We start from the raw sequence: 12347 nt of genomic DNA on the forward strand, positions 1-12347 counted from the left end.
CTTTTATTTCTGCAGGTTGTGATCCTGGGGAAACATTCAAGAGGTTACCACTACATGCTTGCTAACCTGGTAAGAACAGCAGAGTTCAAGTTTTCCAGGGCATTATACCCTGTTTAGTTTGTGTCACCTGTAATTATCCCAAAAAGAAATATGAGAGAAACCTAATGTGTTTTCTAGACACTTGGAGAAATGAGTCCATAAATACGAAAACCTGAATGCAATAGCCTGTTCTCAATTATGCTGTCTCTGTTTTAGCTATAAAGCTTATATTCTCTCCTCATTTAAAAAATAATAATTTGATATGATTCTTCACTGATTATTCTTAGATTTAACTTGGATTTGAAATGTCAACCATTTTAATCAGGTTTGAAATGTAAAACAAGGAACAGAGGATACAAGAAACACACTCTTTCCCCCAATTAATCCAAGCATATGTGTACATTTCTACTGGATTTGTCTTTCTAGAAATAGTCCACTATCGAATCTTTTCAAACCAGATGTGAAAAAGTAGGCTTGAACAAGGAACATTCAGTGATCTTGTTAAAGGGTATTGCCACCCTTCTAAGTATAGTAAAATCCAACTTGAATCTTTAACTTCAAAGTCCCCATGCCTTTAAACTTTGTGACATTCTAGAAATTAGTATTTCATTAAGGTTGGTTTATAGCTCTTCTTTCTCTGAAAGGACAATTGGTTTAGGAATTATAAAATGGGTTCTAAATCGGTAATATCTGTTTGGCAGTGCTTCTGAATAATACTATCTCCCTGAAATGAAAGGGGAATGCTAAATTATCACTGTGATACTAAGAATTTATTAAATTATTACATAATATGAGTTCTAGCCCCAAATTTATTTCATTAGCACAAGAGAATCATTATAGAGCTCTTAAACCAAAAGAATAGAAACAAAGGTGAGAGATTATTGTAATTATATTCTTATATTTCTTAAATCAAAGAAAAATATCTTATTTTGTTTTAATAATGGTTTTTTTAATGGGTAAGAAAATGTTACTTAAACCTCCTTCTTAAGTGCATGCACTCAAACACTTGTAAGATTAGAGCCACTGCTTTGAAATGTTGTATGCATCTTCTCCAATAAATTGCTCAAAGTGGAGCACTTCAGTCCATTGTAGGGATAAACGGATTGATTCTTTTGGGAGGAGAAATCTTGATTCTTAATTTACATCTGAGTACATCCAATTTGTTTTTAGGCAACTGATAAGTAAAGGATGTTTGTTGACTCACTGGGGGTTAGACCAGGGCTTGGCAGGAAACATGGAAGTTACAGGAAGGTACCTGAGGCACTTACTGATGGATTTTTTACCATCACTTCCCCACCCATAAGTATTTTGCTTTCTCTCCTTCCTTCCTTCCTTCCTCTCTTTCTTACTTCTTTCCTCTCCCTTTCTCCTTTCCTCTGCCTAGGGTTCACTCATCACTGATGATATATGAGATGACTTTAGATAGTGCACACACAAACTTTTTTTATTATAATGGTAAATGTGTTTATTTACTATGCATTAGAAAAACATAAAACTAGCACATCAAAATCCAAACTTTATGGATGGTGTTACTTCATACAGGGTTAGAGATTTAACAGCAAAGGACATAAATTTTTATCTGTCAAATATATCAAGTAAACAATAGCATGTTGCTATAAACAGATAGAGCAAAATCTGTTTAGGTTATATGCAGTTGTGGTGCTACATGGATGACTGAAGTTTGGGGAAGAGTATTGAACTAGGGGTCAGAAGGTTTGGATTGTCATACTGACTTGGCTACTAGCTAGCTATGGGACGTTGAGTAGGTCACCTCACCTTTGACAACCTCAGTTTCCTTGCTATAAAACTCAGATGGGAGTGGGGAGTTCATTGATGTATTGCTTGGGTCCTTTGGAAGCAGATACCAACATATATGTGGAGGTACAAGACAATTTATTGGGAGTAATACCTGTGAAAAATAAAAGGGAGAAGAACACAACATAGGTCTGATACCAGCAAAGGAAGGAAGTTTCATAAAAAGATCTTCAGACCATGGGATAGCACAACAGGGAGCTCCCCCATGCTGACCCTAAATGGCAAGCCATTGTACCCCAACCTTGTTCAGCCATTGGCTGGCAGCTGTCTGGGAAGCACACACCTCTCGCTTGAGAACTGAGGCAAACCCTGAAGGCACCTGAAGCTAGAGACTGTTGGCCAACTCAAGTCCTGGAGGCAGTTTCTGTGTTAAAAGATCTGAGCCTGAACCAAGTACATCAGTGACTGTCTCAGTTGGCCGAAGGTGACTAGATGATCTCTAAAGACCTTGCCCATCCTGGATTTCTAACTGGGCCCCCCTAATCCTACTGACAATCCTTCAGCACTTTGGTTTCCATTTGGAGAGCCAGACCTGATGGAAGGGAAAGAATATGGAGTGACAGAACAGCAAGAGAGAATCATTAGGACAAGGCTGGGGAGAAGAATGGTCAGCTGGGTGCCTACCACAGATCTCAAAATTGTGCAACCACGGAAGGATGCCTACTACAGGAATAAGCAAAGTCCCTTTCCTCAGAAGGAATGGAATATATAGTGTCATGTCAGTCTGGATGATGAAAACGTGAATTTGTTTGCCATACTTTCAGCGGCCACTCCTTCTCTTCCTCTAGTGACCTTCTTTCCATTTACACCGAGCCACATGTTTCCATAAGCTCCTGTTCTCTATATCAAATTTCATATGGTCAATACAGATAGGAATTGTTACTGATCTCTGATAAAATATGAGATGCATTATCTCTTCTGTGGTTACCAGATTTTTTAAGCAGATAAAAATACCCCAAAGACACATATACATATAAACACACAGCAAACCATAAGGATTTAGACAACCAAAAACGGGTAAGTGGAGCTAAGAAGGTGTTTCCTTTCAAGATGAGCCAGCTGAATAAAAGTTGAGGACACACACAAGGGAACAAGTTCTTGTCTGAACCTTGGAGCAACAACTATACAGGACCACTGCCTTCTTCTACAAATGCAAAGTCAAAAACACTCACACTGCTTGCCTAAGCTTTCCGGAACCACTTGCCCCAGAGCTCCAAACATCCCCTTTGCTGCCGGGTCCTATCTATCTGGCAAATACTTCCATGTGCTTTTTTACATGGACCTTTCCTGGTAGCAATCCTAAAATGAGAAGACTTGGATATTCTGTGACTGCTTCAAGTCAAGGTCAAGGTCACAGGTCAAGGTGTTCATTTCAGAATGAACAACAGGATGCAAAAACTAACTTGTTGAAATCCCTGGAAAAAACAAAAGATTTCGGAGCATAGGCCAGAGATGTGATCTGGTCAGGGCAGAAGTGGACATGCCAGTAACAAAAGAGTAAGTAAGTCTCTTGCAAATTCTGTATCAGTTGGTGGTGTCATTTCTTTTTTTTTTTTTTTTTAAGGTCTTTTTTTTTTTTTTTTCATTTATTTTTACTAGTTGGAGGCTAATCACTTTACAATTTTGTAGTGGTTTTTGCCATACATTGACATGAATCAGCCATGGATCCACATGTGTTCCCCATCCCGATCCCCCCTCCCGCCCCCCTCCCCATCCCATCCCTCCAGGTCTTCCCAGTGCACCAGCCCTGAGCACTTGTCTCATAGATTTTAATGGAGTATGGCTGCTCTACAATGTTGTGTTAGTGTCTGCTATACAGCAAAGTGAATCAATTATACATAAACATGTATCTCCTCTTTTTTTAATTTCCTTCCAATTTAGGTCACCACAGAGCATAGAGTTCCCTGTGGTATACAATAGGTTCTCCTTAGCTGTCTATTTTATACATGAACGTGAAAGTATTAGTCATACAGTCACGTCTGACTCTTTGCGACCCCATGGACTGTTACCTGCCAGGCTCCTCTGTCCATGGAATTCTCCAGGCAATAATACTGGGGTGGGTAGCCCCTCCCTTCTCCAGGGGATCTTCCTGACCTAAGGATTGAACCTGGGTCTCCTGCATTACAGGCAGATTCTGTACCATCTGAGCCACCAGGGAAGCCCCTATTTTATACATGAAAGTAAAAGTGAAAGTGTTAGTCACTCAGTCATGCCTGATGCTTGGCAATTCCATGGACTGCAGCCTACCAGGCTCCTCTGTCCATGGGATTTTCCAGGCAAAGATACTGGAGTGGTTTTGCCATTTCCTTCTTCAGGGGATCTTCCGGACCCAGGGGTCGAACCTGGGTCTCCTGCACTGCAGGCAGATTCTTTACCATCTGAGCCACCAGGGAAGCCCAATTTTATACATAAAAGTGAAGTGAAGTCGCTCAGTCATGTCCAACTCTTTGCGACCCCATGGACTGTAGCCCACCAGGCTCCTCCATCCATGGGATTCTCCAGGCAAGAGTACTGGAGTGGGTTGCCATTTCCTTCTCGAGGGGATCTTCCTGATCCAGGGATTGAACCCAGGTCTTCTGCATTGCAGGTGGATTCTTTACCAACTGAGCCACCAGGGAAGCCCCCAAAGGTGGTATATTAGAGACTAAAATTTGAAAAACATGCCAAGGTGACTTCCAGCTCCTCATTTCTTCCCTCCTAGAGGGTCTGTTTGGACCGGGGAAGGCCAGGAGTGAAAGTTTAGGCACAGCAGCTGGGTGGACACTGAGGATGTAAGTGGGGGAACACAACCAGCACGTCATTAGCCTTGGAATATCAAGTCACCAGGCAGATTTCAAGTCAGTCCAAGTGGGCAAAAGCCAAGAGAGGTGTTGGGTACCCTTAGCTACAATCTAAACAGAGCTGCAGCTCTGAAGGATCCATCAAAACTGTCTGACAGTTCACACACACACACACACCCCACACACACACAAACTGGATCTGAGTTGAGATGGTCCAACAACAGATATTCAGTACCCAGCCCCCGAAATAAAGCAAAAATCTCCAAGCATCTGAGGTGCTCCTGTGAGACTGAGCCATGGTAGGACTCATTGAGTCCTGCGCCAGTTAACTCAGCCTTAGAAGATGTGACAGTTTCCTTGCCGAGGCTGAGACTGATCCCAGGGTTGGAGACAGTTGGGGTCCATACAGGAGCAAGTAATGCAGTGTCAGTTGCAAGCGGTAGGGGGCCATGGGAGCAGGAGATCAAGTTAGCCATTGTGCCAGGGGAGAAAGAGGAAAGGAAACTATCTGAGATGCCACCCTCCTGTGCTACCTGTTTTATGTAGACTTTCTCTTTAATGTCTCCAGTGAGAAGAGCCTTCTTACCTACTCACTTCCCCAAGCTTTTTAGATATTGGGAAATGGCCTCCGAAAAGACACAGGATTTGTCCAGAGTCTCCCAGCGAATCTACTATCAAGCTAGGTTTCCAATCCACATTGGTCAGACTGTTTACCAAGAGAACCTTGCTCTTCTCATTTTACCCATTCAAGCATCTCAGTGAGACAGAAGGACAGCCTCACGAAGGTCACAAAAGAACATTTGCAAAGACACACATGTATATGAATGATGTATAAACCATAAATTTATGAGGGTGAAGTAATCAGAAAAAGGCTGAAAAAAAAAAAACAAGGACAGCATCTCTATCAGTCCCCCCGACACATTCATTTCTTATTCATTCTCTCTCTCCCTCCCTCCCCTCCTCTCCCCCCTTCTCTTTCCCTCTCTCTCTCACACACACACAGTCCTCTCCCCTGCTTTCTCATCCCCCTCCTTTCTCTTGCTCTCTCTTCTCTCTTTCCTTCCCCATCTGCCCCATTCATATGATTAGTCTGCCAGGAAATAATGATGGGGATTACTAGACTGTATCTAATTTTTCTAAAATTTTACTAAAACATAAGCCTTATTCAAAAAATTGAACCCCAAAGAGAAATCCAGGAGTAACCTAAGCTCGAACAAGTGAACTCTGCAACTTACCAGATCTTGGGATGTACCTGAAACAGAGAGGGGCCCACTTTGTTTAAAGAGAAAACAATTTTGAATGAGACTGAGTCATGCTGTTTTGCTTGCCAGTAACAACTGTTCCCTTCTGCTCCCTTCCCCTCCCAGGCCTTCTTGTTCTGTTCTCTACTCTTTGCCTTCTTTTGTTCTTCCATTTTTAATGTTCTAAATAAAAAATTCAAATGTTCAAAGTCACGTGTTGTGATCGCTGACACCTCCGCAGATGGAATGTAAACACAGACCTCACTCGGCTGGAGCCTGGCCTTGCAGGCAAGGGAGGTGGGCTCCAGCTTCCTCTGGTCCCCAATGCCAGGAGCCCAGTCACCTACCCTGGGAACACAAGTGCTCTGGTGGTACAGGATTGATGTTCTTCTCCAAATGGAGACAGGACACAGCAAAGTATGAAGGGAATGAGGAACCAGGACTGGGCAGGGGTCCAATGTCCTACTGTTCGTTTCGAAAGGCATAGGCAGTTGTCAGCTTGAAGTAGCCAACTTTGAAACTCTCATTTCCCCTGTCCAAAAACGCCTCCATTATAGTCATCCCTTCCTCCCCCTGAAATTAACAAGGAAAGATCACTTCCTACTCAATGTTCTAGCAAGATGCATTGAAAGAATTCTATTTTCTCCCCCAGGCCCCCCACATCATATCCTCTAAACCAGTGTTTCTCAAATTATCTGTAAAGAAAGGCCAGATTTCCCCCCAAATACTCACACAATAAAAGCACAACAAAAACAAATGACTAAAAAACATGAAATAAACAAGACATAAAATAATGCACAATTATTTAGTGTTAGATTCAACAGCCATATTACCCTGGCAAATTGTTATAAAGGCTTACACTCAATTTCTTTCCTTCTATCATCTCAGACTGGTAACAAACAGCAGACCAGCACCAGTCTACACATACTTGCAGAAGGAAGAAAAAACCAAATGTACCTTTTGAACAACCCAATTTAAAAAGAGAGAGATCAGTGGCTATTTTTCCCACTAATTGCACTTATGTCAACTCATAATTATTTGTATACAAATAACTCCCACTGGACTGAAGTGCTGTGAGGATAGGGACCAATATTGATATGGTTCACCATTGTACCAACAGATAGCACTTAGGTTTCAAAGTATGTTTGTTGATTTGATTAGAGAATAAAACAGGGAGTGAACAATACAAGCAACCTGTAATCAAGTGCTAATTTATGTGGTGTAATCTTTAACTCCATACATTACACCCTCTCAGGAGGATGCATCTGCTTCTAGAAAAAGACTTGTGTCTCTCATTAGCAATCTGATAACTTGAGTCACCACAAGTACTATTCATTTCCCTATCAAAGCATCACCCAGATGAACAATTCAGGTGGCACCAAAGGCACAGCCAGCCTTCATCCAAATTGTGAGATAGATGCTTGTCCTTGGCAGCCTTCCACCCTTCACTCTACTGCTTTTATCTTTCCTATAGGCAAGCCACCTTTCTCATTTCTCACCCATAATCTACCATCAACTCAGTGAAAGTCACCCAATTTATCTTGTCTCTGCTTTCCTCTCTGCACAAAAATGTACCCCAACAATAACATTGCATAAAGGAAATCTTCACATAATATCTTAAAATGAAGTATTCTAAAAGTAAGCCTTGAATATATTTATTTCCAAATCCTAATTACCTACACTACCAGAAGGAAAGTGAGTTGCAGTATTACATGAATAAATCAAGGGAGACAGGATAATACCAGAGTCATTTGAATCTTTGGAAGACTGAGTTGTTTGGCTATTCTCAAATCAGGGACACTCTGTGTTTGGATGTCAGTTGTGGAATTAATGTCTGTGTAAAAGATGACCTTGGAGAATTAATGAAACATACCAATAGCTTACAAGCCCTGAATTAGGCACAGAGGTCATGGTTGCTTTTATACTGTTGGATTCAGGTGTGGGCAACAGTGCACTGGCTCATAAAGATGTGATGTGATTGAGAAGCAATGCAACTGATGAAATATAGCAAAATTTACAAATCTAACTTCTGGAGATGATATTCATATTTCCAACAAATCTTGCTTTTGTTGCAGAGGCAGATAGTGAAGTGTACAGATACTTAGAACATAGGAAGTGAGAAAGTCGAGTTTCAACTTGCCCTACCTGCGAGCAGGATTGCCTCCAACCATTCTTTACCTTCTCTCATCTCCTTTAATCTCTCCCTCTGCACATAATTTACTGGACCAACCAAAGGAAAGGAGACCACCATGGCAGTGAGCAAAAAACAAAAACAAGAAAATAAAATACAATTTCAACCAAACAGAATCAGTGAAATGCAAGGAGCACTAGAATTTGATATCTAGTCTAGACACAGAAAAATCTTTGAATATCTGATCATCACATCTAGTTATTAAAATCCCTATGAAATAATACAATGGGCTCAACAGAAATTCCACCTAGTACAGCAGGGGATTTGGAATCTTGCAGTCACATAGCAATAAGATTGTGGAGTTTGTACATAAACGTATTACATGGAAAGCACAGGAAGACATGCGACAATGAAGGAGGACAGGAGCCCATAAGTAGTTAGGATGTGCAAGAACCTATGTAATAACTAGCAAAAGAGGGGCACAGTTGGTCTTACTAACTGGTAGTGAATACAGAGGCAACTTTAAGATGTTTCTTCATCATTATTTTACCAACTGAAATGGTTCTTGAAGAGTGAAACTTCAGTAGACACCCAGAGCTCTAAATGATGAAGTGAGGGCCCTTTGTAGACAAAGGAAACAAAAATACAAAGGTTCAGAAGGGCGTGATGTGGTCAGACTGTGAGAGCATGAGGCCTGTTGAAGGAAAAGGTGTGGATAAGGCCAAGAGAACTAAAGATGGCAGATAGTGGAAATTCTTGAAGGTCAAGTCAGCATATTCAGCTGTTAATATGTCTGTAGAAAGTAGGGAGTCATTGCAATGATTTGAGGAAAGGAGTATTATGCTCTAATGGGTGTTTTAGGAAGATAAATTTATTATGCAAAGAATAAACTGGAAAAATAAAGAACTGGAGCACCAGCTAGGAAGCCAAGACAATGATCTAGGCCAGTGGCTCTCAAGCCCACTTGTGCTTCATTCACCTGTTGAGTTTATTTTTTTAAAAAAAACCAGGTGGTTGGGCCTCACACCCAGTGACCCAATAGGCCTAAAGTGCCACTAATTGAAAGAAAGGATACAGGAAGAGGAAGAGATTTTAAGGGAATATAACAATTTTTCTTTGGGGCACATTCTTTTTAAGATGTACTTGGAATAAGGAAGTTAATTTAGTGGGTAGACAGAAAAAGGGGTTCTACAATATAAGAAAGGTTCTAATTGGAAATTCACTGGTGTCTTATTCAGCACGAATTCAACTTGAACATTCCAAAAGAAAACAAAATGAGTTATCCTTTTCCACAAAAATATCAAAGAAATCTATTGGAACACATTTTGTCTTTAGTAAAAATATATTATTTTAAGATATAAAAGTTTTAATAGCAAGTAAAGTTCAGTGAGGAAAACAGAATTCACGGTAGAGAAATTGCAGTTGAAATCAGAAGCCTGGCATGCTACAGTCCATGGGGTCACAAAGAGTCAGACACAACTGAGCGACTGAACTGAACTGACATTTAAATGCATGTATTAAATAAGAAAATACACGTTCTCTGCCCTTTTTAAAGCAGTTGCTATTGGAAGACGTACTTGGGACAAGCACTTAAAGCCTGAAACAAATGTGAAAACACATTAAAAAGGCTTAAAGAACTTTAAATGTTAATTTTGTTCTGAACCAAAGGTATGTGTTAAAAAGTAAAAACTTATAAACTTACTCATCACGTATTTTTCTAAAGACAAGAATTTTGTGAGAATAAAAAGAATCCATCTCTATTCACATGTATTGCTGTCTGGTCACTGCATTACTTCTGCTCACAGCAGGACTCAGGAGACAGGGTCAGAAATGCAGGATAAACAGGAAGCTGGGCCTGTGGTGCTGGAAGAAGCCTGAGTGGGAGTAGTTAGCATGTGTGGGGAGGCCTCATGAAACTGCTCAGACATGGTTGACTGAGAAAACTGTCTTACCCGTTGGTGTTTCTGTCAGGGAGGAGTGAGGATGGAACTTTCTGGAAAAGGTCACATGATAAAGATCAATGAATAAGCAGCAGCTCGAGAGTGGAGTCTTATGTAGCTGGCTGTAAGAATAATTCGACAGCTAGTAGGATGCATACTTTACTTTATTACTCCCTAACCCTTGCAATCCCGTCTTTTTCCTCTTTTACTTCTTGGGTTTGAGTGTTGAAAGCCTAACTCCTTCATTTGATTTTTACAGAAGCTTTAAGCAACTAGGGATTCTAATTTCCCAGTATAGCTGATTATGGGTGACCATCCCCAAATACTGGACATGGGGGATTAGAAGGCATAAAACATCTCCTTTTAGCCCGAAGTGCTCTCCTAAAATATCTGTCTCTACATATTACCCCTGCTCCTTCTTTTTTTCCCATTTTTACCTAATGGCTTTTGGGTGATAAAATCTGTGTGCAATTTGACAAAAGTTTCATGACTTCCCTTGTAGCTCAGTCAGTAAAGAATCTGCCTGCAGTGCAGGAGACCTGAGTTCAAACCCTGGGTTGGGAAGATCCCCTGGAGAAGGAAATGGCAACTCACTCCAGTATCCTTGCCTGGAAAATCTCATGGACAGTGGAGCCTGGTGGGCTGCAGTCCATGGGGTCGCAAAGAGTCGGGCACAACTGAACAACTAATATAATAATATAATATATTCAGGGAGGCCAGATAGAGACTTCAATTCTTAAAAGAACAAACAGAATGGCGAAGTCCCTCTTGTAGATCACAAAGTGAGAGAAAAAAAAAAAACTGGCCAGGAGACTAATCATTCAGCCAGAGGTGCCCATTCAATATCCATTTTCACACTCCTTACTCCCGCAATGCAGGAAACACAGATTCAATCCCTGGATAAGGAAGATCCCCTGGAGGATGGCATAGCAACCCACTCCAGTATTCTTGCCTGGAAAATCCCATGGGCAGAGGAGCCTGGCGGGCTATAGTCCATGGAGTCGCAAAAAGCTGGACACGACTGAACAAGAAAGCAACTGTTAGAGATTGGTGCTGGATGGCTAAACCTATTACAATCAGTTTTTTTTCTTTATTTTTTTTTTTACAATCAGTTTTTTAATAAGGTTTATGGAGGTCAGGGAATCGAAATTCCCCAAAGTATAGAGTTTGGGTGAAAAACATCAACTGAAGATCACCAAAAGCTAATAATTAAAAAAAAAAAAAAAAGACCAGGAAGCACTGACTTCTAATACCTCCCATCCTATCACTCTCTCCCCTTTCTCCTTTTTTTCCCGGCTACTGGATCTATGGCAGTCAGACTAGTTTCCGCTCCCCCACCCCCACTTTGGCAGAATCTAATCTATGAGGAAATTTTTTTAAAATTGGAGGATGTTGTGTTGGTTTCTGCTGTACATCAACGTAAATCAGCCATGCTGCTGCTAAGTCACTTCATAAGTATACATACATTCCCTCCCTCTTGAGCCTCCCACCACCCACACCCCACCCCTCTAGGTCCTCACAGAGCACCGAGCTGAGCTCCCTGTGATATACAGCAAATTCCCACTATCTATTTTACACACAGTAGTGTATATGTGTCAAAGCTACTCTCTCAATTTGTCTCACCCTCTCCTTACCCTCTGGGTCCACATGTCCATTCTCTACTTCTGCATCTTTATTCCTGCCCTGCAAATAGGTTTATCAGTGTGGTCAGACCATTTCTAACTTCCATCATCCTGACACTATGTCCCCTCTATCACCATCATTTTATTGCCCTTTTCAGACCCTCTGGCTGTTGTTTGGCCTTTTGTCTGTGTTATTGCCTTTAGGTTGGTTTCAAGGAGTCACAGCTTTAACTTTACCACTTTGACTGCTGTGGGTATCTTGCAAAATGAAAATTATTACAAACGGAGTTCCTGGAACCAGACACCTCCAGCCATGGATCTAGATCCTCAGCCCTAAAATAACTGTGATTCTCAGTTTATGCCTTTTACACCATTTTAACAAATATTCTCATGCTTGCTAAATGTTTTGTGGTTGCCTCTCCCCCATCCATGTCATTGATGAGGCTATGGGGAAAATCAGGCCTCTGTTTACAATCCTCATAGACTATGGATTCTCACAACAATAGAATGTACTAGAGAACAGACTTGTGGTTGCTGGGTGATGGGGAAGGGATGAATTGGGAGTATGGGAACAGCAGATGCAAACTATTATATATAGAATGGATAAACAACAAGGTCCTACCTTTTAGCACAGGGAACTATATTCAATATCCTATGCTAAACTATAATGGAAAAGAATAGGAAAAAGTATATATATATGAAAGTGAAAATGAAGTCGCTCAGTCATGTCCGACTCTTTGTGACCCCATGGACTGTAGCCTGCCAGGCTCCTCCACCCA

General features: G+C 41.1%; 1 protein-coding gene across 6 annotated transcripts in view; it reads left to right on the forward strand.

Moving 5' to 3' along the window:
* Positions 1-12347, forward strand: part of GRIA3 (glutamate ionotropic receptor AMPA type subunit 3) — a 292905-nt gene that overhangs the window by 177744 nt on the left and 102814 nt on the right. For all 6 annotated transcript variants that reach the window (XR_006340168.1, XM_043897856.1, XM_043897857.1 and 3 more), the window contains one exon: positions 16-69. Coding sequence is in view for 5 of the 6 variants with exons in the window: in XM_043897856.1 (XP_043753791.1) it covers positions 16-69 (54 nt within the window). In the remaining variant the exon portion in view is untranslated. The remainder of the gene's footprint in view (positions 1-15; positions 70-12347) is intronic.

The sequence above is a fragment of the Cervus elaphus genome, chromosome X (assembly GCF_910594005.1).
Source record: "Cervus elaphus chromosome X, mCerEla1.1, whole genome shotgun sequence".
In the NCBI taxonomy this organism is placed as follows: Eukaryota; Metazoa; Chordata; class Mammalia; order Artiodactyla; family Cervidae; genus Cervus; species Cervus elaphus.